Genomic DNA, 27,718 nt, shown 5'->3' with positions numbered 1-27,718 from the left:
GCAGGCCTCCTCAGCAGCAGAAGGGCTTGCTGTAACGTGCTGACACCAAGGGTCAGAGAGCTGAGGAACCCGTGGCTCCCTTCTCCGCCTTGCAAGCTGCGGTTTTCTCCCTGGGGCTGGCCCAGTGCTGGGGATGCCAGGGGTAGCTGAGGTCTGGTACTGGTTCCCACACTTGCCCTCAAGCTTTGCTGGTGCTGTGGTCAAAAGTGGCCTTTCACTAGTGGGTCACGGGTGAGGAGACAGATGGGCGGCTCCATCCCCACTGCAGCACACTGTGAACTCTTAGGGCATGGGTGCCACCCTGGGACAGGAACAGACAGCACCAACCTCCTCCATACGCTGCCTTGCCAGCACCTGCGCAAACCGAAGCTTCAAAGTCCGTTTCCTACAGCAGAGAGGGAAACTGAGTCACAGAGCATTGCATTAACTTTCCCTCCCCAGATCAGCCTTCCAGTACTGCCCTGCCCAAAAATCACTTTCCTGTGCAGGAGAAGTACTCACAGGAGCTGGCGTGTGCCTGCAGGCTATTGCAGAGAGAGGCAGCACAAGTCATAGACACCCAGTTGAGCTGCATGTTTCCCTTGTGGTATAGTGGTCGTGTTGGCCATGTTCTCCGGACTCTGTGCAACTGGGTCAGCTTTTCAGTGAGGATGTGATGAGAGGCTTCACCTAGACTCTTTATTTCACAGCACCTAAACTTAGGCAAATGAATCCTGCCCAGGTGCAACCTAGGTGAGGATCCTGGGATAAATGTCATCAGTGAAAGAGACCAGTTGTAAAGGGGCTGGGCTGCAACCCAGACCCAAGGGAGTAGATCTTAGATGCACGGGCAAAGGTTGATCTGAGTATAGTGCCCTGCAGACTGCTATCTCCTCTACCCAGCTTTAGGATATAAAAGTAAAATGTGCGAAATGCTGCCATCGTGCCTTTGGAGCACTTTTTGTTCCTCTTTACACAGTTTGGGAGTGCGTAGCTGAAGGAAGCTCAAGGCTCTTAGTTACTTGGGTTGCAGGGAAGCTTCTTTGCTCTAACGACGTGAACTGAGACAACCTGGCTTGGAAGAGGCAATCCAAGCCTGGGAAAAGTTGAGCTGTCCAGAGCCAAGTGCGTGCAGCAACTCGGCAAAAGGGAACTCCCTGCCGCCAGCACAGCTGGGTTTGTCCTTGCTCCCTGAGGGCCCCTCTCCTGCTTTCTGAGCTTCCCTCCTCTGCCAGGCATGGTGGGGGGGGGGGGCTGCATGAGACAGGAGCATCATTTCTGAAGTGCTCCCCAGATCCTGGTGGGGAGCTGCTCCCAGGGACACTGCTACCAGCTGCTCTTGCCTACTGCTTGGTGCCCACCAACAGGGTTAGGGCAATATCAGGATAAGGATAAACAGGGGTTTAGGGAACAAAGAAATAGTGTCACTCAGTTTCCCCCTGCTTAGGGAAAGAGAGAAAGGAGAAGTAAAGCAATGAGCTCATCTGTGAGTTGTTTCCAGTGCAAAATCTGCTTCAGCTGCTCTTCCAGGACTGATCTTGTATCATTTATGTAACCAAAATTCAGTTTGGCGAGCCCTGAAGAAAGAAGAGACCTAGATCCTAGTTCAGTGTTGACAAACCCCGGCCCTTGTGCCAGGCTGTCCATCACAGAGAATTAAACCGTCGCCGATGACACACAAAATACATCTGGCAGTAGACAGCAAAGCAGGGTCTGATGCTGGGCTGAGGATGGGGTTCAGCTGCAGGAGCAGAAGAGGTCTGAATACTGCTTGCTCCTACCTGTCCCACAGAGATGAGAGGAGAGTAGGGCCTGGCATGGATGAGCAGCCCTTGGCAGCTTCAGGGACCGCTGAGGGACACTGGGTGGTGATGGCAGAGAGGGAAGCGATGGTGAATCATGAATATCAAACCTGACACCACGGGAGATTCGCCCTGGCCTTGACTGTAGGGAGCATCTCTGCTTTTAAAAGCTGGTGTCTGATAACAAGCGCTTTGCCGCCGTTGTCTTATAGAATAGACCCTTTCCAATGGTGGTTTTGTGATGGTATTTTAGATGTGCATGCAAAGGCACCATTGAACTCGGGCATAATGGTACATGGTTCGTCCTAACCTCAGCTGTTCCAGTGGCTGGGGGCAGGTTGCTTTAGCCTCTCTCCCTAAGCTCCCTGCTAATTTGAACACACATACAGTGCTTGTCAGGGGCAAACCCCACTCCAGGCACCGGAGTGGCATTCACAACTGCTGTATAGCGCAAGAGCTCGTGTTACACCAGCTGGCATTTACAGGACTCAGCTCTGTATTTGTAAGACTTTGCAGGATATGGGCTGTGAGGATTCCTGTTTGCAAGGCTGGAAATCCCAGTCCAGCAAATAAAACCCTGTTCAGGACCACGTTTGCAAAATTTTCTGGAGAAGTCAGCTGTTAAACTGCATGAAACTGTCGAAGACAGGACTAGAAGGGAAAGAATGTTTTTTCCCAGGTCAGATCTCAGCAAGGACTTTGTAAGAATGTCTGTGACTTGCGCGGTCACGCTGGCTTCACAGGCTTGTTTTCTGCAATGAGGCCTCTGGTGGAGGGCAAGAGCAGTGTGAGTGGGGAGGGTGAGTTTACTGGGACAAGGCTGGATCAATCTGCTGGAGACAGAGTTCTCCAGAATGCCTGTGCTCCATACCTCATATTCACTAGCGCATTTAGGTGCCCAAATCCTCCCTCACGTTAGGAGCAGTTTGGATGCTTCTTGTCTTTTGTGGATTTAGGTGATTTAGGAACTGAGCTGCTGCCTCCTCCTCCCCTACCCTGCAGAGGCCCCCAATGGGGACTGAGCTGGGAAGGGAGCAGCAGGGTTGAGCTGCAGCTTCTCCCCACGATGCATGAACAAGCATCTAGGTTCTTGCCAGCCTAGCCCTGACCTCACTGCAGACCTTGCTTTTGCGGCTGGACGGTTACAGGAGTGAGACTCTTCTCTTCGTGCTCCTAGCTAAGCTGGCAAAGCTTTGCGGTAGGTTCCTAAAACCTCTTGGCCTCTTTGAAGGGAAGCCTCTTGTAAAAATGGGGTTTGGCCAGCTGGATGCCTGCAGTGTCTCCAGCTTTCAAGCTGGCTGGGACAGTAATGTTGCCCTCCCTCCCTTGGCTGTCCTGTCTTCTTGGAGCAGATGGAAGGGAGCGGGTGCGTGGAGAGGACCCAGCGCACAGAGAGCTTGGGCTGGAGCCGAGACCTCCGCGGGGGGCTATAATATGATGCGGGAGCCACAGGCCCATGCTACGAAATGCACTTGACTGTGCTGTCCTAAGCCTGCTTCTCTCTCCTGGCAGGGTGAGCTACCACTGAACGCTATCCAAGTACATTTTGAGGAGAACGAGAAAACCTCCTTTTTAATAGAAGGTGCGTGTCTGATGCAGCAAGGGGTGTGCTGGCAGCAGCCACGGAGGTCTCCTGGGCCCCGGATGGTTTCGCCAAGCTGCTGCGGGCATTTTGCTGGCTGTGCTCTCTCGCATCAGAATCCAGACTTGGTGAACTGAACTTCTCAGAAACTTCCTGACTTCCTTGGATTAATTCGGTGCCTATGCCACTGCTGAGTTGCAGGACCTGGCTGCGCTTGCAGGGGAGAGGTTAAGGGGACCTAACCCTCTAGGGACTGCCTAGAGAGCACCAGTCAGCGACAGCGCTGATACCCAGAGATGGGCTTGTCACAGCGTGGCTGCACGGGTCCCCTTCATTCAGATCGGAGCTGTGTTTGTCCCTGTCCTAAATTCAGTCTGGTGCAAATGGTCAGCACCTAAGCCAGAGCATCCCCTTGTCCCTGTGTTGGTATCAGGGCCCCATCCGGAGCCTGGACCCATGGAGAAAGGAGGGAGGGTTGGAGAGAGGGGATTCGCAAGGGTTTTATGAAACATGGACTGTCGTGAAATCAAGTAACAGCTCTGACTGATGTTGTTTCACAGGCCGACTAATCAATTCAATCCGGGTGATCTGCCCCAGCTATGATGATTACCAGGAGTGGCTCTACTGTCTCAAAACAGCCCAGTTTCGAAATGCTGACTCCTCCCTCTCTGGATCAGAGAGCTTCTCGGGATCAAAGCTGCCGCACCTTGGCCAGGTAATAAACGTCGCAGGTTCCTATGGTAGTCAATAGATGTCCCCAAGGACTCCCATCAGTCTTATCTCTGGCTATGTGAGAGTATTCTTGTGACACAACAGACTTCACTTGAAGTCCCCTTCCTGTTAGGAAGTCTCTGATCCCTGCCGGTTATGTTAAAGGTTTATATTATATTATATTGGTCTATATTATGTTAAGTCCCTATAAAGCAGATTCGTGGCTATAGACTATGACAGTGTTGTGCAATGAGGTGTTGACACGGGCACAATGGTAGAGTCTTAAAAGTTAGAGGAAGGCCCACCCCATCACCTTTGCAGCCAGGATGGGGTCAAGATGCCTGAGCACCCTTCTTCCTGCTGCGAGCACCCCCTCAATCGCTGCAGACTCAGTTTGCTCGTGGGTGGTGCGGTCGCACCTTCTGAGCCCAGACTCAGCCAGACTGAGCCCTAGAGGGCAGCACACCCCACCACACTGGGCACAGCTGCCTTGGGAAAGCGTTGGTGGCACTGGACACGGCACCAGCACCAGTGCTGGACTCAGCCTGCGGGGACCGAGGCCTGCTGGGCTGTCTGGACCATGCTCAGACAGCAGTAACATGGCCTCACCATGTGTACGGTCCACCCCGCCGGAGTCCCTTCCAAAGGCAGGGCTGGGGATGGATCCACCTGATACCACCCAGAGAGCTGTTGTTCCTAGGTGCTGTTTTCTTCTCCCCCATCTAGTTTGCAGGCAGTGGGAGAGGGTCGCTCACTTCTGATGGCCGTACGAACTCCTGGACGTCTGGAGGGAAAGTGGCCACCTTAACACACCTCTCACAGAACAGCGGTTCTCTCCTCGATGGCCAGTCCTTCGTGCTTATGCCGGAGAACAGAGTGCTTGAAGACCCTCTTTCCCCTGGCTATTCCCAGCCTTTCCACGTAAGTGAGCCCTCCGAAAGCCTGGGACGTATGTGAAGATGGACACTGCTTTTGAGCAGAGCAGTCTATCCAAGTGCCCCAGATGGGCTCAGCTCATGTGAGTCAGTGTTTGCTACACAGTGCAGCAAATCCATGCCTGGAGCCTGTATTTATCCTGGTTCAGCAGTGTCATTATTGATAAGGGAAAAAGTCTGCCTAAGGATCCTATTCCAGCACCCCACTTGGCTCAAGGGTCACTGGTACAAATTGCAAAAGGACAAATGGGACTGTTCAAAGGCCGGGAGGTCCCGAAGTAAAGCCCGTGGGTAGGCAGAGGTGACAGGGCTAGGGCAAGCCTTTGCTCTGACCTGTGCGGTGTTCTTGCATCCTGGGTGTCCGTGCACGAGGGGGTGGAGGTGTGCATGGGGCTCGGGCCCAACTGCAGAAACAGGCAGATGGGTCAGCCCACCTGGGCTGATCCTGCCTGGCCCTGTGAGGAGTCGTGACTTCAGCGAGTATTTGGAGAGCATCCTGCCCTGGTGAAGTTCCTGGCGGGGAGGGAGTGAGTGTTAAATGTACGAGCGCAGACTGATGCCTGCGGCTGCCCTGATGCAGGAGGGGCCTTGCATTGGCTGTGTGTGGGCATGTGTACCTTGGCCTGGCCCGACGAAAGCTAGCGGCAGGATGTGTCTTCTTTTTTCAGTGCCTGGCACATACCAACTGGCCAAGCACGGGGCTGCCCACCCAGGAGCTGCGGAGGGCGGGCAGCACCAGAAAGTCCAAAGGCAAATGTGGGCCTTGCAGCCAGCAGCCGCAGCCACCCAGCCAGGACATGGACAGGAACATGTGTAGCCTCATTCCCGAAAACCCCAATGGCGAGCTTCTGTCTTCAGTGTACAGCGAGCCATACTGTGCACACAGCTCCCAGCATCATCCAGCAGCTCTCCCACCACACCTGGACCTGAGCAATGTAAGGAGGCTGGGATGTGGTGTACTGGGGCTGCCCTCCTGCAAGAAAAGGGTAGAGGAGCAGAGGAGGCTTCATGCAGGTTTCTCTCCATGCTGGCGCCTTGCATTTTGCTTGCTGTGCCGCTTGGCTAGCTGTCCTAGCAGGTGTTGTGTGGCAGGCATGAAACCTGTTCCCACTTGCAAATGGCCTGTTTGGAGGTGAAGTTAAACACAGCAAATGGAGAAAGTCTCATGGAGCCCTCAGATGCTGGACACTAACGCCTGAGGCAACATGAACGCCAGTCAGAGGTGCTCTGCAAGGAGGAGTGTTATTACTTCATAGGACAAAGCCTCTTCTTCTGAGGGCATTTCCAGTATGTGTCCATCATTGGTTTAATGTGGGAGGCCATGTCTCCCTCCTTTCAGTCTCAAGGAGTGTGCATCTGCCCTACACCCAAGGAAACCCCCTTGTTAGCTCAGATGGCTACAGTCAGGAGTCAGTCCTGTCCCTCCCCTCATCACTTACACCTGAGAAGCATTTGGGAATTTAATTGCAGGGTGATTCCCCACTCCTACCCCTCGGGGGAAAGACAAATGAATTGTAAGTAGCGAACAGGATGTGATGTTCATGTTTTGATTCTCCCTTTTAGCCGAACAGATGGAGCTTGGTGGAAAGTCAGCACTCGACAGCTTCCAGCTCCCTGGAGAGGCCAACCGTGCCCCGCTCCCCCTTGTACACTGACCCCTATACACCCAGCTTCCCCCCTGCATGCAGTGTGGCAGGCTCCAGCTTTCTGGAAGAGGTACCCTGTGCAATTGCTGCTGGCTGTGTCCCTGGCTCAGCTCACAGACTTCTGGCTCCAGAAATCATGCCTCAGGCCATTTCTTTTCCTGCTGTCTGCCTGAGCAAGAGATGTGGAAATTCAAGGCCTGCGTTTTGGGGTGGGGCAGGGAACAGCATGGTTCTGTTTTCTTGAGCCAGGATGGTCAGAGGGGAATGGGTTTCCCCTGTCTTATTAGTGGATGCCAGGGTCACAACAATCCCAGGATGAGCCAGAAACCATAAAACAAAGGCAGAGATTGGGATGTGATCTGTTCTTCGGAAACCGGAGACAAGTCAGACACAGGGACCGCTTTATCCACCCCGTGAGAATTTCAGCTGTGATACATGCGTGCTTATTGAAGGCTGCTTTTCTAGTTTTGTGCATCTCTTTGGAGAGGAGACTGCTTCTGACATCCCTCACGTTACTGAAATTCTCTTCCCTTGGAGGTTTCTTTTATGCTTTCCTGGCTGCTCTCTGTCCTTCCTCACCCCCTGAGCTGGCATTAGGTCCCATCCTACCACCTTCACATCTGGCCAATTTCCATAGTCTCTAGAGGGTTATTGTGAGGGACCTGCAGCTATTTCTTCTTTCCCATCTAAGGCCTTCAGAACTGGAATTTTAGAAGAATTTGCAATGTAGACAGAAAACTTTGTTTTGCCTAACTCTGAGGTAATAATCTATCCATAGCAGGGCTGGTGCAGTGGTGGGGATCAGCTGGTGAATGTTCCCTAACTCTTCATAGCAGCTGCCATATCTGGAGTTTGTTTTATTTAAGTTCTTGCAGTGTCACGGACAGACGGGTTCAGCACAGGTGAACGGTTGCCCAGCCATCCCAGTATCTCATCACCTTCCTCTCCAGAAGAAGAACTCCCAGCCTCTGCCAAGCAGTCACTGGAAAGAGGTGCCTGCAGCTCAGAGATACAGCACCCCTGGCACCTCATGCAATCTCCGTCTGGGGCCTTCTGATGACGCTTCTTATTTTGCAAATGTGAGTTTGCAAATACAGTTCCAGTACCCTGGACTGTACAGGCTGTAGGGAAACACACAGAGCAACCCTGTAGCAAGGAGCATCCCTGTGCAACTGTTCAGAGCAGCCAGCAGCGTGTGTGTGAGGGGTCCCAGCTTGCCTTCCTCTTCATGCTGGAAGAGTGGTTGGTCACTGCAGGGCTCTGCACCCTTTGCTCTGTGACTGGGTGCAGCTTGGGGCGCAGGGGTCGGGGAATCAACTGAGGACTGATTTCCTTGCTGTGCAGTATCCCAGGACTGCAGTGTTGAGTCAGCTCTCATCAGTGCGTGTGTTTCTTTTCAGGTCTCGTCTCTGCGAGAGGAGCATCGGGGTACCTCACTGCAGCCACCAGGTGAGACCTTTGGGAGGCGCATAGGAAGCTGGCTGGTTTCTGCAGTGATGGCCGTGCCTGTGTTACGTGTCTCTTCTGACGTGGCATAAGCGAAGCGCTTAGCACGGCACTGCCGGGTCTGGGCTTCTGCTGCTCTGAGGTTTATCCAAATCTACAAGCAGCTTGAGTGCTGCAGCCCACCCCAGCTCTCTGGTGTCTGTCTCCATAAATATCATACAAAGCAGGACTGGGACGGAGCAGAGGGACTCCTGCATGCCCCTCCTTACTGCTGGTTCCCTACAGCAGGACCAAGTCTATTGGGCTGCTCCTTGCCTGCATCTGTCTGATGGAGGCAGTTCCCTTGGCTTCCATCCACTGCCTCTGGGCTCTGGCCACCCTTCTTACATAGTGGGGTTTGTGGTTCATTCTGTGGCGTGCTTGCAGCTTCCACCACTTTGCCCGAACCTAGTTGTGTCCAGTCTGCAATTTTGCTGACCTTCAGATGTTTTCCCTTTGCTGGTAAAGGAGAAGACAGCCACTGGGTTGCTCGTTTCTCCACAGGGAAATGCCCTCAGAGTGGAGAACAGTGGTGCTTTCCTCCATCCCTGCCTCTCTCTGGGAGGCAGGGAGGAGACATGAGGGGACAGAGCACTGTCTAGGAGCTTCACTAGCTAGCTTGAGCAGGACAGTTGGATGAGCCTTCTCTTGCCCATGCTCTCTGAGTGCTTTGGTCTGTCTTTTCCAGAGGAGAACACTGGCACTTACGACCGGCCAGATCTCACCTGCCCGCACCGTGACTCTGCGGCCTACCATGACTATGCTGAGCTCCAGAGCTTCCAGAGTGACTTTAGCTATGACAACCTGTGGGATGCTGAGGTGAAAGAGTCAGGCATGCAGCACGCCTCACCAGCGCAGAGCCAGCAGTTCTACCAGGCCTGAGGACAGATCTCCGCAGCCAGACGCAGAAATGCCCCTGGGCTCTACTTGCTGGGCTTCCCACCACAGTGAGGAGCTCTGGGGTGTACAAAGCAAAGGAAAGGGCCCTGCTCTGAGAGGCTGGCTCCCGCATCCTCTCAGGTACAAAGTTCAAACTTCTCCACTAAATTTGAGGATGGGCGCAAGGCACAAATGTGACAGCCTCTGCATAGCCCAAGAAGCAATGTTTCTGCAGCATTAAGGAGCACGCTCTGCAGTTTCCCCCTGCTAGGGGAACCCAGGCTAGGGAACAGCATGACCTGATGTAATAAAGGGAAGGACAAAGTGCCAGCCCTAGATTTAAAGGGACTGGGTGTCCAGACAGAGCAGCGACTCAAAGACCGAAGAAAAGGGCTGGTGGTTGGCTAGGTTAGTTTGACCATTTTCCTTTTCACCAGAGCCTTCAGGCTGATGATTTCAAGGAGCCATTGATCCCTGAGAGTAGCTGTTAAGCCAAACCTTCCACTGAGCTCTGAAATTTGTGAAGGCGTTTCAGACAGACACCATCATGGTATATGTGACTGGTGGCAACAGCTACGCTCATAGGATTGTCTTCCTGCAAGATCAGAGCTATCTGGCAGGGATGGAGAAAGAAGTCCAGGTCTGGGCAGAACAGGATGTTCTTTCCACTTCATGCAAAAAATCATTTCCTGCTAGTGCTGGCTCCAAACCGTGGCGTTGACCTGCAATGTTAACAACCTGATACCTTGACAGATGGCATCAAGAAATGCGCTGCCATGAAATATGCCAAGTGCCTATGTTTACCAAGGACTTCCCTGGAAAGGATGCCCCAGATTCCTCTTACGGGACTCTGTCCTTTCCTCCCAGCCCTCTCCATGTTATTGGACTCGCACAAAATGCTGCCTATGAATATCTAGGCAAGGAGGGAAGGAAAGAAATTCATTACAAGCCAAACTCCGGTACGGCCATAACGTTCCAGTGGTTGAAGCATTGCCAGCGTGGGCTGCAGTCTTTTTTTTTCCCCTCCCAGAGCAGCAGCAAGACACAAGCAGGGGACAGAGTCTCAGTGTTATCATTTTCCAGCCTGTTAGGCCAGATCCTTCAGCATATATAAGGTCAGCGACAAATCCAGATGTATTTACCTGGGGCCTCAAATTCTTAACCTTTGTTCCCTAAATAGGCTGCAAAACAAGCATATGAACTAAATCTCTATTTCTGTTCTTTCATCGGTGCAAACAAAGCAATTCAGGAGGTCATTGTACTTGAACATATATATACATAGTATATTATACTTTATATATATATATATACACACACACATACATATATATATATATAAATTTTTTCCAGAAGGTATCAAGCAAAGTTTACGTGCAAAGTTTGAGTGGATTATATGTATTTAATGTGTAAATGTGGCTGAGTTAAAGATCTATTTAAGTTTGTAGCTGTGGATGCCATTCAGTACTGTAGAATAGGCAGCTGTCTGCACATCCATGTGTACGTTTGTTTGGGTCTTCTAGCTGTTATTTTTTTTGTTTCAGGTTTACTTTCATTTCAGAAAGGTTTGTGTCTAGTAATTTAACCCCCAAACCATCTATTTATTCAGAACAGAATTGCACTAGGGGACAGAGAAGGCATAGAGTATTCTGGGAGGCAGCCATGCACGTGTGCTTCTGTGAACATGGTAATTTTTGAAGACTGCTACCACAATCTGTTTAATTGTGCTTAACAGCAATATCTGCAATGTATCAAAAGGAAAAAAAAAAATTCTCCCTATTACTGGTGCATTTCTGTGAGGCTGTATGATTACAATACACCTTCTGGAACGCTTTTCTTCTCTCTTTGTTTGTCATCACCTGGTATAACAGAGGATAATTTTTGTGCATTGCTGCTGTCCTTTATCCAGCACCTAACAAACAAAATAGCTCTTCTTCCCTAAAGGATGTTGGGTCCCTGGGTCCAGGATGGTTTTCCAGAGTGCTGACCGTCTCCAGTTCAGCTCAGGCGTCTGCAAACACCTAATCCTAGAGCAAAGTCTCCCATGCATTTGTCAGGCAATGAGCCCTGCCTAGAGGTTTAATGCGAAAGCTGATCAGACTTTGCTTTCCTCCTGTGTTTTGGGGTGTTCTGTAAAAATCAGTCAGCGAATCCAGATTGCTCAGTGCACTGGCATAGCCAGGAATCCCCACGCCGTGCTGTGAAGCGGGGGCGTCTGTGCTGCAAAGGGCTTTACCGTCCGCTTTCCAGCCGCGGGGGAAAACGCACAAAGCGAGTGGGACGCACGAGTGCTAGTGCTGCGTTTGGTACTGAGCCCTCGGCGGGGTGGCAGGTTGTGCAGGGTTTTGGTCTGCCTTTGCCGGGTCTGCCGGTCCGATCTCGCGTCACTGCAGCCCGTTTCTAACAGAGGTGCTTGGGAAGGGGAGCTGGCCACGGCAGAGGCCTTCTTGGGTTGGGAATATCGTCCTGGGCGCCCCGGTGAGTGGACTGAGGAGTGCTTCACATGCCTGCAGGCCACTTATGTCCCTGCATCTGCTTTAGGCAGAAAACCAGCTGTCCTGGCTGTCTCTGCAGAGTTACCCTGTGGGTGCAGGTGTGGTGGTGAGCAGAGAAGGCCAATGAGGAACCAAATATGGTCCTTACCTTAATGTTCAGTAATCCCTCCGGGCTGGGAGCAGCAGGGCAGGCAGAGGGCTTGTCCTCACAAGCACGCTGCTCTGTGCAAATATCAGCCCACAACAGTGGGCTCTGGAGGGTGATAATACTTGGAAAGATGGCAGGTGTTTCCATGCTGCAGCCGGAGGTGCTCAATAAACCAAATAACTAGATGAGAGGGAGATATATTGGCAGCAGAAGCCCAGTGTACTTGTTCCCTGGTGAGCAGCTCTCCCAAGCCGCAACGTGCGGTCATGTTGGTTGGTGATGGTTGCACGTGCATGCACAGGGCTACTGCTGGCAAAGCGCGAGATCCTGATTTCAAAAGGCTTCAGACACATGTTGCAGCTTCTAAAGCAATTTTAGCCCTGCCCCCAGAGCGGCAACTTTCCTCCCTGGCTACCTCTGGGCTAAATTTGTCACTCTTTCCAATGCTGCCCTTTCAACGCAAGTCCTGCTCGTTTCTCACGCTTCCAGCAGGCCTTTGTGCGCAGCTGCCACGGTCTGTTTGGCTCCTATTTCGGTTCTGAACTCCATCTCTGTGTTCACGCGTCTGTACTAAGAGTTATTGACTTGTCCCCTCAGTACTTCTGGGGCGGAGTGTAGCTGCTTCCAGCTGCCACCCCGGCACAGAGCGTAGTGTTTGGCGATGAAAAGCAAGCATGCCCTTATCAAATGGGCAGCATGTGGGGCTTGGACTAGAGAATGGTGCTGTGGGGTGCAGAGAGGACCTGACTATCCCGCCCCCGAACCCTGGTGTTCAGGTGATCGCTAAGGTCAGTCCCATGAAATTTCTTTGCTGTCACCGTGTGGCAATTAAGGTTGTGATGAAAAACTGCTGCTGAAATGGTTATAGAGCCCCTGCCATTCAAGCAGGTGAAAGAGTTTTACTCACTCCCTTTTGCATCTGGGATTAGCTCCCCTTAAGAAGCACTTTTTATACCGCTCTCCCTCTCTCTGTCCCTACTTGGAGCATTGTACAGCTTTCCTAGGCTGACATAATTAATGCAGTGCAATCCACGTGTGTGTACAAGTCCTAAAATGTTTCCAGACCAGCCCCCATAAGTGCCAAACTGGTTAAGACCCACCCAAACTCCTCAGCACAGCCTGGCTTGCCTGTCGAGTCATCGGTTGCGCTGGCCTTTGATGTCCCCTGATAGTTTTCCATCCAGGTGCCGACCCGGGCAGCTCCTTAGCAGGGGGGAACACGGCTGTGTTTGTGAGCCGTGCACCCTGGCCTTGCGACCACGAAAGCCCATATTCTCTTGCTTTTGCTCCAACATGCTTCTCAGCAGGTTTGGGATTTAAAAATAGAGGGTTTATTTAAATTAACACTAGTTGTCTCAGTGCAGATAGTATTAAAATGGAAACTGTAGTACCTGTAAACACACAAAATACCTCTTGTCTCCTGAAAAATGTATCTGTCCTTCACAACCCGGGCTGCAGCAGGCATACGGTCTGAACTAGGTCGCCCACAAACTGCAGGTCCAGGGCTCTGGAGTTCCCGGCGAGCCTGCACGCATCCCACTGCTCCGCTCGGCCGCAGGATAGCTGCGTCTTTGTTCGCAGAGGCAGGTGAAAGGCACGAGTCAGCTGCCAACAGCTTGCTCTCGGACAAACCATCTCTCACCCCACTTCTCACGAGTGCTAGAAGGCATGGATCACGTCTGACCCCCCGCCCCCCGGAGTCACAGCTGGAAAACCAGTTATTGAAACAACAACGAGCGCTGCATTTCTCTTTGCTCCCTGATTTCTAAGTCACAATTTCAATTTTTTTGCTCAAAGAATAAGCAGAAGAGGCAGGCTTTTTTGAAAAAGAACGTGGAACTTGTGACCTGTTCCTTTGACTTCAGCAGTTTCAAGAAAAAGCTCCTGTAACTGAAGACGTGCAGCAGCTGCAGCACAGCTGCCCTTTCTGACAGATCCCACCCTTTCTCCGTGCATGGACTCACTGTTTTTTTATTTCATTTATGAAGAAAATAACACTTGAGATTTGGGAATTCCTTGGTGAGCACTTCCTGTGAACATGTCTCTTCCTGTTGGTTGCCCGTGGACAACGCCTGTAACCGTGGCCGAGGTGGCGAGGAAGGACCGGCTGGGCAAACCTGCCCCCCTGGTCCCACGTGGCAAACCCAGCTGCCTCCCTCGCACAGCCCCTTGGTCCCTTGCTGAGATGAAGGTGTGGATGACTGGCTCTAGTCTGGGGTGAGCAACTCCCTCACTGCCCTATGGGTGGGGGAATCCACCAAAATATGCCAGGCTTTCAAAGCCAAAGCACCTGGTATTTCTGCAGATATTAGACAGAAGGGAGGCCGCTGCTCCCTGCCTGTGCTGTCACTCCCAGCTCTGGCATGGGCACCTTGAGCCTTCAGAGATCGCTCTGAAGTCCCAGGAGAAGCCACTAATGACTCAGAAGTGACCTAGCAGAAATGTCTACAGGAAGCTTTGGTCTGATTTTATTACAGAGAGATGAAGCAAAAATAAGAGCTAAGGAGCTGCTCCGGCAAAAATGTTTGCTGCAGAAGAGGCGGGGGGAGAGACCTAGACCTCTTCCAGCCAGGTGGTACATAGTATATCAAGGCCAGATGAAATACGGAGGCCGTTCCTGAGGGTGCACCTGCCTGACTTTTTCATTTGCTTGGCAAGACAACGTGTCAGATGCGGCAGCTACGTGCAAGGCAAAGGAAGTGGGAAGGGGGGCATAGCTCCCACCTCCAGCACTGACACGCTCTTCGGCGAAGTGAAAACAGACTCACTGTGGCGAGGATGCACTGGAAAGGTCGTTTCTATTGTGGTGGCTGCTGCTATTGCAAAAGATGGTCAGTTCCTGGCTCCTCCCTCTGGGATGAGAGACGGGCAAGATGACCTTGCCATGGAAAAAGAGATGAGAGCTTAAAAGGTCAGAGAACATGCCAAGCGTTAAAATTGCACGCAAGAAGTCAGCAGTGACTGCTCATGCTTTAACCGTGCCTCTTGCGCCGGGGCCTTTAGTCGGCGTGAGGAACCAGGTGGGAAGAGACAGAGCGCCCTAAGACGGGAGCCGGCAGTGCCAGAGACCCCTTCCTTCCAGCAAACCTGTCCCCCTCTGACCTCCTTCTGTTTTGCTCAGTCCAGTGTTACTTACAGTCTCCCAGGAAAGTCCTGCATAGTGAAATTGCCTGATTCCTCCAGCTGTTCCCCCCTTACCCACCCGCCATGCCAAGGCTGCTGTATTCCCACCTGCCTCTGGGAACGCAGAGACCGCTTAATGGATTATGGCTGGATAAACAGTAAAACTGAGCATATGTGAATGTTTCAGCCTCCGCTGTGCCTGCTCTTGCTCGTTCAAGGGGCTGAGGTCTGCTTGGCAAGTCTTTCAGGGCCTCCGGCTGAAGCGCTGGGTGCCCTGGCTGCAGCTCAGGCTGCCAGGGCCTGGCTGCGTTGGCGGGGACTGGGAAGCAGAGGCACCCTTGGGCAATAAGGATCGGTGGCCCGATCCGGTGGGCGGCTGCTGTGCCCACGGGCTGGAGAGAGACCTCCTCTGCTCGAGTCCCGAGTGCGTTAGAGACAGAAGAGAGGACAGGACTCCCCGGATCAGGCTGTTAGTGACACGCGGTAGCCAAGCTGTGACTCGGCGAGGTAGGCTCTGGGGAGCAAACCGAGGAAGAGAAGATGCCTGTCTCCCAGCATGCTCTGTCCTCCAGGTCTCCTCAACCAGGGCATCAACTCCTTCACTTTCATATGAACTGACATACAACAGTTTAATTTCTCATTCTTTAAAACTCGGTATTCATTCAACAGTTTCACACACAAACTGCGTAGACACAGGAATGTACACAAAAGTATTAAATGAGATATAGAATGTTTATTAGAAGCTTCCAATATATTTTATCTGTTCTCTCTCCCATAAAACCCCTCATACTGGATATACAGCTACTATAGTCCATCTAGAGTCTGTACACCCCTCTTACTATTTACTGCTATGTATCTCACTGTACAGTCGTGCAGTATGCTCCCTTATCGGCAATAATACGTGGTCTTAAATGCAACCTCGCACCCGCTAAAATTGCATTGCACTCTGCATTACAAGGAAAGAGCTAAACCTCTCCTCTCTTGTTTCATACGACAAACCCTTATTGCTGCAGACTGTTCCTGTAAAGCTCATAGGCAGATCCATACAGGTATTTTGGGTAGATCTCCCCCAGTACCTTTACGGATCTGGTCCCTAAGCGCTTATCCGATCTCACATTTATGCTGTTATCAGGCTCGGGAGTGAAGAAAAGCCCTCCTTCATAATGCCCTTGAGTGACCAAGGAGGCTCTAGAGACAGGGAGGAAACTGAACCACTTCCTTTTCATTTTTCACCACACCCTCCACGCTAGGTCTCCCTCCCTCCTTCCCTGCCAGCCAGCTCCTTCCCCCTTGGGGTTACACTCAGACAAGGCACCTCCTCAGCCTCCATCTCCTCCCAGCCAGTTTTTTGTCCCTGGTATGCGAGGCAGCAGTGGGACCAGGTGGTAAGCCTAGACCCTTCATCTGGTGAGCCTCAGAGCTAAATGCGTATGCTTCCCGTTCCCTCTTTTCCACCATGCTCCTGTCCTTGTCAGAGGTCTTTCCTGAGCACTTCCCCGAGCTCAGCCCCTCTCCTTGCTGCCTGGGCAGCCTCTTTCCGCGCAGCGCAGCCCTTCTCCAGGGCTCCTTTTGACTGCTCCTTCCCCTGGTGCTGGCTGTGCCACACCTGCCCCGTTCTGCCTACAGGAGCGAGATGTGTCACTGCGGTGGGTGCTCCTCACCCGCAGGAAGAGACACCGCATCCGTGGCTCTGCCTCAGCAGCGCCGAGGCAGCCGCAAGCAACAGAAACCTTATTGCAGCCTCCTGAACCATTAGACTGAATGGTGACTTCTTGGAATGAAATCCGAGTATGTGAGTCCCTCCTGCAGTGAGCCAAACCAGTCATGGGAGGCCTGGGCTCTGCCAAGCAAGCTGCCCTCCATCCTCCTTCTCTTTCTCAGCCCAGCTAGCAGGGTGCACATGCTTAGTCTAGCATGTCCATCTTCAGAGACAGCTCTTCTGCAAAGCTTTCTCTTCTCTATCTTCACCGATACCCCCAACCCATTCACAGAAAACAAAGCACTCTCCCTGGTTTCTTTTGCTCTCCCCTCCTCCACTGTCTAAATCTTCCTTTGTCACAAGCTGACTTCCAGCAAGGAGGATGGACAAGCAGCGCCTAGGAGATAGCACAAGTACTTGAGAAGTCCACAGACAAAGAACCGAACCAGCCACACTGGGCTCCTCTTCTGTACAGGTATAAATTGCCTACCATATTGTAAATTACTGTCACTGGAAGGATCCTGCTTCCTGTAACATCCTGTCCCTTTTAGAAAGGGGTCCAGAGAAGACTTGATGTTGGGATCCAAGCTTCTCACACTGTCCAAGAACAAGGCTTGGGAGCCTCTCTGCCTTCCTCACCTGTCCTCGGGAAGCATCTCACTCGTGTGGTGTGACTAGGTCTTGTGGTATCCTTCTCTGACCTGCCTTCTGAAGTAACGGATGGCAGAAAGCGTGCCAAAAGTTGCCAGGAACACTGGAAAAGAGCCCAACACATTTCCAGAGTGAGTCTGGGTGCTTCTTCCAAATCCTGATGATCACAAGCTACTCATCTCACTCAGGTCCATGGGACCTAGGGGGTGGGGGTTGTTCCCTTCCCTCTCTCAGACCCCTCCTGCCTTGCACTTCATCCACACCACACGATGCTTGTTCCCAGTGCATTCAGTCCTGACCTGCCAGCAGCCTGGCAGACCACAGCTACTCCTCCAGCTTGGGCACACAGATCAGAGCAAGATCTTGTTTTACAAGAAACAGCTGTTTTTAAGGAAAGAACCACATAGACTTCATGTGCATGGTGAGAAGTGAGGGGATTGAGCAATATGCCTTAATAGGGCATGGAGCCTGTGCTAACATGATGATACAGGTTGCATCTGGCATGTCTTGTGACCATTTGCATCTGAGATCATCAGAAAGGAACCCTCTTGGGGGAAAATAGCATCTCCTGGGGACAGCTGCCCTGAGATGTTAAAGGTAGCGGCCTTACCTTGGAGTCTGCAAGAGTGTCTGGTGCCGGTCCTGCTGTGAGAGCTCTTGTTCACACAAGACTCCCATTCCACCTGAACAGCCCTTTATATTGTGAAAGAGGCCAGCTACAGTGTCCCTGAAGGGATGAACATTATACGAGGAGGGTGCACGGGGCACCCATAGGAAATAGAAACAGATGCATCTGCCTGGCAGGGTGGTGGTTAGACGTACAGGTTGGTGTGGAGGTGTGGATATGAAGGCCACAGCAGGAAATCTCACTAGAACTTTCTTTCTGGAGATTCCCCTCATTTTCTGCTTCTGTTTGCACCAGGAAGATGCCAAGAGAGATATCTTTCTCTGGGTTATCTGCAGATATTCTGATCCCAGCCAAAAGCAAAAAAATACCCCCAAAACAACCAGAAAGGGCCGAGATCCAAAAAATAACTAATAGAGAATGCACAGAGAATCAAGCACTTCCGTGAACTTTTAGTTAAAGTTTTTAGCTTAGTTTATAAGAGAGGCCAAATTGCCCTGATCTGTGCCCAACTAAAACTGTGAACCCATTTGGACACCCTGGTTTAAATTTAGTCGTGATTTTGATTTACGTGTTAGAGCCCGGGACATAAACAAGGAAATTCAATTTGTTGGACCCTAAAATGTCTAAAGAGAATTGCTAGTCCAGGACAGGACTTGTCTCTTGCCTTCTCTCCTCACCATGGTGTTTACTGCACTCCAGCTTATGCAATCACGAGGGCACGAGGCCCGTATGCCACTTTTCTCACCCTCTCTGTGGCCCTGTCTACGATCTAATACTAAGAAGGCAAGGAAGACCAGGCCAAAAGCTTCTTGTGATTATTGCACTGAACAGCTTTAGCTAATGAGCTATTCTCAGCCCCAGGGTGTCAGCTTGGTGCGTGACCTTAGCGGGGAACATTCCTCCCCTGGGACGACCAGCAGGAAGCCCTGGCCTGGAGTGTCTCTCCCCACGGTGAGGACTCTCCTGTGCCCTGTGAGGGCTCAGCAGTGGTTCTGGGCTGGACCCCTCTAATGCACACAGCAAAGTGCTGCTGCAGTAGTTGTCTGGCGCTCTGTTTATGCAATGACCCGGCGTCGCTTTGAGCCAAAGTTCGGCCAATTCATGCTGCCTGGGCTTTATCTCTCCCTACCGGTTATGCTGTGGTTTGAGAGGAGAGGAACTGACAGAGCTCAGTTTACTTGAAGGACTCAATGCAGCAGGATAATACTTCAGCTAAGCTGTATTTATCAGAAAGATTATGCATTTCTAGCACATTATAAAAGTACACGTTTGTTCCAGCTGGGATGAAGGAGTATAAACCAGCATACCTGAGGTCCTGATTCAGCTACTGGGTAGCAGGGATCTTAAAGAAACATCTATTGACCTGACACACTGGTGCTGGCCCCTGTCAGAGGCTAGATGGAGCAGGGCCAGAGCTAGGAACATAGCGATTGTCCCGTGGCTCAGGTTAGGGTCAGCAGATGCTTTGTGAGGGAAATGGACAAGGTAAGTGAGTAGCAATCAGGACTGGCATTTCTATAGGAGAGAGAAGGTGTTAGAAAGCAACAGGACACTTTAGAAAAAACAGGAAAATGACTCTCTGCAGTTTTCTGCTGGCACCCTTTGATGTCTTAGCATCCCTGCCTCTCTGCCTGCCGGGTCTTCCATAAGGTCCTCCTCACCCCTCTCCTGCCCCAGCCTAGGCACCATACATACTAGTCTTCCACGCATCCGGAGCCTGCAGATCGGAGGTCTTCACTGCCCAGGAGGCAAAGGCACAGAAGACGAGGCACATGTCCTTGTGAGTCAGAGGCAGCGGAGCCTCGGGCCTCCCTGCGGGAAGGACAGCATGAGGCGTGAGGTGTTACGTTGCCCTCCTCTGCCATCGCAAGCGCCTGTCTCTTTGGGGTGGAGTCCCTTACGCTCCAAGAGAAATACATCTTAGTCACACATTTTCCCTCCCAAAAGACCTTTTCTTCACTACTGGTCCAGTCAAATATATCTGTTTTGGACTCAGGCATATTCCTAAAGGAAAGTGGCACTTTTTTTTCATTCATCTCAGTTTTAAGCTTTGTTAAAGAACAAATATTTGTTAATGCTACCTGCACGCCTGGGAGAGACAGCTAATGAACGCACAGCCTTTAGGACCTCTGAGTGCCCCACCACCTTCCCCGTGTTTCCTCCCAGAGCCCCCCCTGCGTGGTGGCTGGAGGATGCTCTAGTAGCTAGTGCAGCTGGATCCAGGAGACCCGGGCTGGCTGCTGCTGCACGGTGCCTGCAGGCAGGCCCCTCCGGGTAGGGTCCCCTGCCTGCCCCAGTGCTGGGAGGTGCTCTGGGATCCCCATGGCTCCAGTATGACACATAGCCCTGCGACAAGCATCACGGCCCTGCGTTCCCACCTCGCTCCTGCACCCTGCTAGGACCAGGGTGGAGACAGCACTGAGGGCTCTGCATTTTTTCCCGGAGTCCTGCTTTTTAGAGCTCCAGTCTAGCACGACTTGAAGACATGTTGCAAGAATAGGTAATTTTTGTTCCTAAGTTTATTTGATAAGGTTTTTAATTAAAGCTGGCTTATTAATTCGTTACCACCTTTGCAAAGGGGTTTTTCGCTGTGCAAACAGAGCGGAAGCTCTGTTTTGAGTCACCTCTGGGATGACTCATTCATTGTTTGTTTTTAATATTAACTATGAGGCACTGTGGCTGTAAGCGTCATATAAGCTCTAAGATAAATATGCCGGCTGTCCTACTGGGCCAGACTTGCTCTCCCTTTATTCCTGTCTCTCTTACCAGCCCCAGGAAAGAGATGTAACAGTGAAAGTTCAGGTAACCTTCGGGGTCTCTGGAGAGTGCTTTTTAAATTAGTGTCTGTTTTAAAGCCCCCTCATCTCTTTCAGCTGAAAGCCTTGGACATGTTGTACTCTGTGTACACCTTTTCCCCCAACAGCATTAGGCAAATTAGCAACCCAGCCTTATCAGGACAGCAGCTCAGCGATCATCGCTTTACTGCAGGGGCATGAGTTGTTTGCTACAGAAGGATTTTACTGGTCCCTCTTCCATTCCCTTGTACAGGCATGTGGTTCTGCAGGCTGCTGGACAGCACGGGCATGGGGAGATTCCCATCTCTACCAGACCTTGCAATAACACCAGCCATGTTTATTGTAGCTACCTGCTTCAGCAAGTTTTCCTTGGCCAGCGTGCAAAAAACCAGATTGCATCCACAGTAAGTTATATCCAGTTAGGGCCAACTTATTCAACCAGGAGAGGGAGTCTGGGCCAGACTGAGTTTCAGCCTGTTGCGTGCTCGCTGTCATGACCATCGCTGCCCCAGGACTGGAGTATGCTGGTAAGCAAAGCAAGTTACACACAGCGTATAGCCCCTGCCCACGCTTCCTGCAGCACTGGAAACTGGCTTGCAAGGCCTGGCCAGCAGCGGTCGCTTGGGCACAGGGGCAACAGGAGCATCGCAAGGATACAGTAATGCAGCACAGCATGTCGTGGCTCTTGCCCCAGCCCCATTGCCAAAGATCTCTGCTAAAGCCCAGGGCTGCTATATGGCAAGGAAACGTGCTGGGACTGTGATTTCAGACCAGCTATGCTGGCTGAGCCCACCAAAATGCTTCCATCTGTAAGGTGGCCCTAATGCTGCTGCAGATGGAGCAGAGATGGCTCCAACAGCAGTGTGAGCGCTGGCTAAGAAGTTTCCCGCAAGGCAGTGGAGCAGGGGAGACCACGAAAAGCAGAGGCGTATCTCTAAGCGCAGCAGCGAGCTGGAGCTGTCAGGCAGCAGGCGCGCTAACAGCGCTTTACCTGTCAGTGCAAGGGCCATGTCTAGACCGTCTGGCCGTGCCTGGCCTCTTCCCAGCGGCACCAGCGGGGCGAGGGGGAGCTTCTCTCCGGATCCTCTCCGCACAAGAGCATGGGGAGCCGGCACCTGGCCTCTGATGAGATGCATTGGCCTTTGCAGGAACGACGTCAAAGCCCCCACAGCTTTCTTCACCTCAGAGGCTGGAGCGGTCAGGAAAATCCCTCTCCAGCCCCTGTTCCCAGGCCCATCAGCAAAGAAGTGTTCATACACCTCGGGGACAGAGATAACCAGGGACTCTCCGGCTGGAGTTGAGTCAGGGTCCTCCTTTTGCAGCTGAGCTTGGCCCAGGCTGCTGAACTTCTTTCGCTTCCTGTCTTTGCCCTTGACTTTTTTCCTGTTTCCTTCAGGCTCATTGAAAAAATATTCATACAGCTCAGGCAAAGATATTTCCCTTTCCAGGGGTATTGCCTCCTCCTCCACGGGGTTCCCCGGTCCTTCTTCCTCCCCTTGGGAGTCGCAGAACAAATAGTCGTACATCTCGGGCCAAGTCACGTCAAGGGTGTTTCCCCTTGCAGAGCCCTCCGCTGCAAAGCAAGGGGGGCCCAGCGCCCCGGGGGTCTCGGCCGCGGCATCCCCTCCAAGCAGCGCCCCGCTCGCGGGGTCCGGCGGCTGCCCAGCGGCATCCTGGCACGCGCCCGCCTGCGCGGCGGCAGCAGCTTCTCCGGCAAGAATCAGCGGCGCGCTGTCACCTGCGCCCGAGTGCCCAGCCAGGACCGGGCCGGGCTCCGGGCCCTGAGCCGCCTTCCCCTTCCCCGACGGCGGCGGCTGCAGCCCCGGCTCCTTGGCCTGCTGGCCCGGGGCAGCGCTGGGGGCCGGAGCTCCGTCTTCTGCTCCAGGGCCGGCCGCCGGCTTTCCGCTCTGCCCTGCCTCCTCGCTGCCTGGCTTGCCGGCCGCCGGCTTGGCTGCCTTCTCCTTCCCTCTGCTCTTCCGCGGCAGCAGCGGCGAGGACGGAGGTGCCTTGGCGGGCGCCAGCCCCGCCGGTGCCGGCGGCCCCGCGGGCTCGCCGCCTTCGCGGCTGGCCTCCGCGGCGCTGGTGCCGCGTGGCTTACGGCTCTTTCTCGGCTGCGCCGGCGTCTTGGGCCTCACCACCTCCAGGGAGGCGCTGGCGGAGCTGGGCTCGGCCCAGGCTCTCTCCTCGCTGCGGCCCCCCGGCGCCCCGGCGGCGCTCTGCGGCGAAGCCTCCGGGGCAGGGCTCGGCGGTGCCGGCAGCCCGGGCTCGGGGCAGGGAGCGCTGCTCGCCCTCTTCCTTGCTGAGCCATCGAGGGACGCCGGAGAGCCGGGCCGGGCCGCTGCCGGGCCGCTCGGGGGCTGCCGCCCCGCTGCGCCCCGCTGCTGGCCGGCGGCGCTGCCGGCTGCTCCTTCCTCCGAGGCGGAGCGCCGCGGCGCTGCCGTTTCGCCTGCCGCCTCCCGGCCGGGGCCGCTCTCGGCCGCCCCGCTAGCCGGGCCGGGCCGGGCGGCGGCGGGGTGGCGGGGCAGCTGCCGGCCCTGCGGGCTGGGCATCGGCGGGGCGGACCGAGGGCGGCCGGGCTCGTGGCTCTGGCGCCGCAGCCCGCTGACCGAGCTGGGGTCCGTCTCGTCCTCGCCGCCCGAGAGCGCGGCCGGCGGGGCCAGGTGCCCGGGGAGGCGCGGGGAGGTGTCTCCGGGCACCCCCCGGGGCGGGGAGCATCCCGTGCCAGGGCCTGGCCCGCCGCCCGCCCCGGCCGGGCAGCGCCTTCCAGCCGCGCCGTCCCCTTGCGCAATGTCAGCCAGGCTCTGCTCCTCGGCCGCGGCCAGGGCGGCCGGCGTCAGGCTGCATTCCTCCGAAGCCGAGCAGAACCGAGCCCAGTCCCTGTCGCTCCGCTGGATGCTGTACTCGAAGTTATCCATGGCTGCAGGGGCAGAGCAAGGGGGCGGGGGGGGGGCGCTGGTGAGGAGGGGGGGCGCCAGCATCCTGTGACCCCTTCCTCCCGCCGCCCCGGTTTCTGCCCTGTTTCCCTGCCGTCCTGCTCCGCTGCCGGTTGGAAGCGGTGCGAGGCAAGGACAGCTCCTGGCGGGCTCAGCCGACGGGCAGGTCCTGGCGCTGGACCGCAGCTCAGCTGGCAGGAAGAGAGACCCCCCCCTTCCTCCTCCTCCTCCTCCTCCCAGCCCCGGCCAGGTCCCTTGCGCCGGTGCCTCTCCGAGCGCAGCAGCTTTGGGGCTCTCTCCCCGCAGCAGCACAACGGGGCGCTTTGGACGGAGAAGCGAAGCCTCAGGAAAACAAGACCCTGCGCAGGGGTAGCACCGACCCTCCTCCCGGAGAGGTCCACGGGAGCCCGACCTTGCTGGGCAGGGCCCAAAGGGCTTCCTGAGAACGGGCTCCCCTGCTGAAGCCAGCAGGGCAGTGCACCTGCCATACGCCTTGCCTACAGCCCCTTGGCCCGGGTCGTCCTGTTTGAACAAATGCAGCGTTAACGCGCTTGAACTCGCCCACCGCCGCGGTGTCGTGCAAGCGCGTAGCACGAAGCACAGCCCAAACAGGGAAATTTCAGCAAACTGCAGCGGTCTCTTCCTTACTCGTGGCTTTGAGGAGGGAGATGCAACAGAGCCTCAGACCAGCAGGGGGAATCCAGCAGCAGGAGAAGAAGCAGAAAGATCACAAAGCTGCATCCTACCTGCACCACAATCTAAGCCGGGGATGGAGCCATTCAAAGCGCCGCGCAGCAAAATCCTCCCAGCACAACATGATGCTGTACCCTTCACGCGGACGGAGAGCTCGCCTTCAGCACAGCTCCATTCACATCTAAAATTAGATCCAACCCCCCCCCCCAACACCACCGCCTCCCTCCGCGGTGTGTCACTTGAGACCTGAGCGTGATGGGTTGAGCGAGGGCAGGCCCATATATAGAAACTGCTGGGGAAGACGTGAAGGTGCCAGCAAACGCATCTCCACCCTGCACCGTCTGAGGTCCCTGGGCCCTCTGCTGATGCCCACCGCTCCCCGAGGGACGGAGAGCAGCGGAGGGGCCCCGGCCTGGCCCGCGTGGCTCACCGCTGAAGCCACGCTTCAGAGGCGTCATGCGTCTAGTGAGAGCACTTCCAAGGCACCTGTTGACGGACAGCTCAGCAACCAGAGCCAGAAATAGCCCTCGGCTCTTGTGAGCCCTCGTGGCTGGCCGCCTCTTGCACCCCCGTCCCTCTCCTAGGGGCCAGAAATAGATGCCCTGCGATAGCTGGCTGCGGTCCAGCCGCTCCGAGCCCGAGCCCCGCTCCCCGCCAGGCGCTCGACCGCTGCGGAGCAGCAACGGGGTGGCCTGCGGGTCGCCTTGCCCTGCCCGGCGCCGGCTCCCCTTCGCGGCTGCCTTCGCGCACTGCAGCGGGGCCAAGCTTTCCTTTCCGTGCCCTGTGGGCTGAGGTCTCCCCATCCTGTCTCATCTCTGACCCGGCTACACCCTTCTCCTTCTTCCCCCCGCCGCCGCCGTGTCCCGGGCGCGCGCAGACCCAGAAGGGAAACCGCCTGGCTTCCTCTGCTTGGCTGCAGCCGCCTTCCTTCCCTTTGAGCCCGGCAGCCCGGGTTAGGCAGAGAAACCTTTAAACTGCGCCTTGCAAAACCGCAGCGGAGCACATAAAAGAGGCAGAGGCAGCGAGGCGGAACTGGACGCCGGCGGCCGGCGTTGGCGGCGTCACGTCGGCCGAGCGGCGCTGGAGCAGCCCGCGCACCAAAGGCGGCGGGAACTGCCCACGTCCCACCGCACGGTCCACCCCGGCCTCAGAGACGCAAGCAAGTCCCAGCGCAAGAGCCAGCCGAGGATTTATTTGGCTGCCCAGGGTGAAGCCCACGCGCCGTCCCGGGGGGGAAATGACGCATCTGCTGGCGCTTCCCTGGCTTCCTCTGCGCTGCCCGGAAAAGCCCCGGCTGGACTTCAAGGGCAAGGCACGCTGCCCCCGGGCCGTGGCGCAGCGGGCAGAGGACGTCCAGCGGCGGCAAGAAGTAGGGAGCCAGGCAAGAAAACCAGGCGCACCTGGAGCAGCGCTTCCTTTGGCATAAGGACCCCTCGTACGGCCTCAGGCGCCGCGTCCCATTTCCACGGGCTTGGGGGCGAGGGGGGGTGAGAGGAAGGTAGCAGAGCTCTATGGAATAATACTCTGAGTCTGAGATAAGCAACTTCCTACCCAGGAAACTACATTTGGGAAAATACTAATCTTCACAGAGCATGTAAAATCTGCACCAAAAAGTCAGGAGTATTGTGTATTTGCAGCTAAATCTGCTGCAGAGACAACAACAGCTGAGAAACGTGGGACTGATTACAGACGTGCTCTCCCTGCCTTGATACTGGCCCATCACATGATGTCTTTCAAGGGAAGGAGAGAGTGATGAGTTTGCAAGAAGAGGGATGGGGGGAAAAAAAAAACCACACACAGTGGAAAGAAAAAATCTGTGCACAGCTTTGAGAGCAGGACTACTTACCCTTTACTGCCTCCCACTGCCTGGGACTGACAGCTCTGCTTGTGCCCATTTTCTCATGCCTTCTTCCACCTTAGCTTGAACACCATCCTTCACCCTCCGTCACTCATCCGGCACGGTCTTATCTGCCCATCTCCAGCTGAGCAGACTACAAATCTAGGTCTAGCACGTGAAGAGAGCCTGGAAGCAACAGCTACTCCATGCCGAGGAAGGGGTTAAGTCGCACTGAAACTCAGAGTGCAGTGAAGCTGTAACCACCAGTCTGGTTTTGCTGGTTTAGGGGCAGGTGAGTGGCTAGGACTTGTCACCCCCAAACCATAAGAAGTCATCTTTTTCTTTCTTTCTTTCTTTCTTTCTTTTTTTTTTTCTGCCTGAAACTCAGTCTCCAAGCTCTCTTATAATGCAGGCCCATGCTTCCTGAGGAGCGAGCAGTGGGCTCACTCAAAGGTCAGCCTTAGCTGACTTGAAACTCAGCCCACACTTGCCTGAAACTCTGCCAAGCTCTTCCAAAAGGCTTGTATTCTGGCCTGAGTTTCGGGTTGCTAATCCAAGTCTCAGTGGGTTTCAGGTTTCCTTGTAAGCTTTGGCTTCGCTCTACACAAGAATAGCCTCAGGCTGCATCTACTCCGCTGGCTGGACTTCTCCTGCGGGGACAGGGGTGGCAGCAGGCAGACAAGTCCCTGGTGCCAAGAAAGAGGAGGCAGGGCAAGCAGGAGGCACAGCTCACTCGGAGGCACAGGACGAAGACGGGCACGGCGTCCGTGGATCCTCGGCGTTGGCGCTGGACGTGCCGCTCCCCGAGGGGCAGGTTGTGCAGCTCCCCAGCTTCGCCTCTCTCTGGGTGCTCCCACCCGGACAGCCCAGGGGCTCTGGGCCCACCCGCCTCTGGTGGGGGGCTGTGCACAGCCGGATAACCCGGCCGGACAAGCTGCATCCAGATCAGTCATCCAGCTCCGGGGAACTGTTGCTAGCTGTCAGGGGACAGGCAAGACCTGACCCGGCGCGAAGCTTATCAGTGCAAAATTAGTTCGCTGTATTGTTTTCTTCTGAATTACAGCGTAGTAATGCCAGCTCGATGCATGACTGCAGTGTTTCTGATTTGGTACTAGCAGCCTTAGGGCCAGGTAGCCTCTGTCACATCACAGCCGTCCCACTTTTCACGTTGCTCACTGGTCTGAGTAAGACAAACCAAACATGCCGTGCTCTCTCTTTGCGAGCCATACCCAAACAGATGGAGCTCTTTTAATTTCTTTTTTTTTTTTTTAACGACTCTTGAAAAGAAGCTGCTGGACTGAATTTCCAGCTCACAGGAATCAGAGTTTTACGGCTGCGTCCAACAGGATCAGTGTTTTGCCTGTGGAGCTCATTTTCCCTGCCATTTCCACTAGATGTCACTTACAGCCAGAAGTTAGCCGTTTCCAAAGATTTTTTAACCCTCTCCTGTTTATGCTGATCCTCAAAAGGGGGCTCAGATGTCCAGGCCACTGGGCTGTAACGGTATTAGAGCAGTGAGGATCACAAGCTGAAAGGAAGGGTAGGTGTGCAGGGGAAGGTGACAGCCGTACTCCCCATCCGGTCGGAGCGGTGCCTCCAGGGGAAAGGGAAAAGGCAAGTTCCTTGAGTCTGGAATATCAGGGTCTTTGCAAACAGTGACTTGCGCGTGGTGGGCATCTCTAAAGCAAGCCTGTCCTGCT

The 27,718-nt window shown here is 54.3% G+C and overlaps 2 protein-coding genes across 6 annotated transcripts in view; one reads left to right on the top strand and one right to left on the bottom strand.

The window, feature by feature from the left end:
* Positions 1-10,222, top strand: part of PLEKHN1 (pleckstrin homology domain containing N1) — a 29,862-nt gene extending 19,640 nt beyond the window's left edge. The window contains exons 9-16 of one of the 5 annotated variants that reach the window (XM_068915940.1): positions 3,294-3,363; positions 3,924-4,078; positions 4,801-4,995; positions 5,678-5,944; positions 6,573-6,725; positions 7,522-7,734; positions 8,056-8,104; positions 8,829-10,222. In XM_068915940.1, the coding sequence (XP_068772041.1) occupies positions 3,294-3,363; positions 3,924-4,078; positions 4,801-4,995; positions 5,678-5,944; positions 6,573-6,725; positions 7,522-7,734; positions 8,056-8,104; positions 8,829-9,022 (1,296 nt within the window). In that variant the 3' untranslated portion in view covers positions 9,023-10,222. Of the gene's footprint in view, positions 1-3,293; positions 3,364-3,923; positions 4,079-4,800; positions 4,996-5,677; positions 6,297-6,572; positions 6,726-7,521; positions 7,735-8,055; positions 8,105-8,828 lie in introns of all 5 variants that reach the window. The other 4 variants (XM_068915941.1, XR_011135772.1, XM_068915942.1 and 1 more) reach the window with 4 other exon arrangements.
* Positions 10,223-15,497: 5,275 nt separating this feature from the next.
* PERM1 (PPARGC1 and ESRR induced regulator, muscle 1) lies at positions 15,498-26,153 on the bottom strand. The gene is made up of 4 exons (XM_009671488.2): positions 26,028-26,153; positions 21,547-23,472; positions 19,456-19,572; positions 15,498-17,235 (listed from the first exon to the last, which is right to left on the bottom strand). Exons 1-4 carry the CDS (start codon positions 26,074-26,076, stop codon positions 17,156-17,158), a joined length of 2,172 nt encoding a protein of 723 aa, XP_009669783.2. The 5' UTR covers positions 26,077-26,153; the 3' UTR covers positions 15,498-17,155.
* Positions 26,154-27,718: the final 1,565 nt, after the last annotated feature.

Source organism: Struthio camelus, chromosome 21 (assembly GCF_040807025.1).
Source record: "Struthio camelus isolate bStrCam1 chromosome 21, bStrCam1.hap1, whole genome shotgun sequence".
Lineage (NCBI taxonomy): Eukaryota > Metazoa > Chordata > Aves > Struthioniformes > Struthionidae > Struthio > Struthio camelus.
This window is presented reverse-complemented; position numbering and strand designations above follow the sequence as displayed.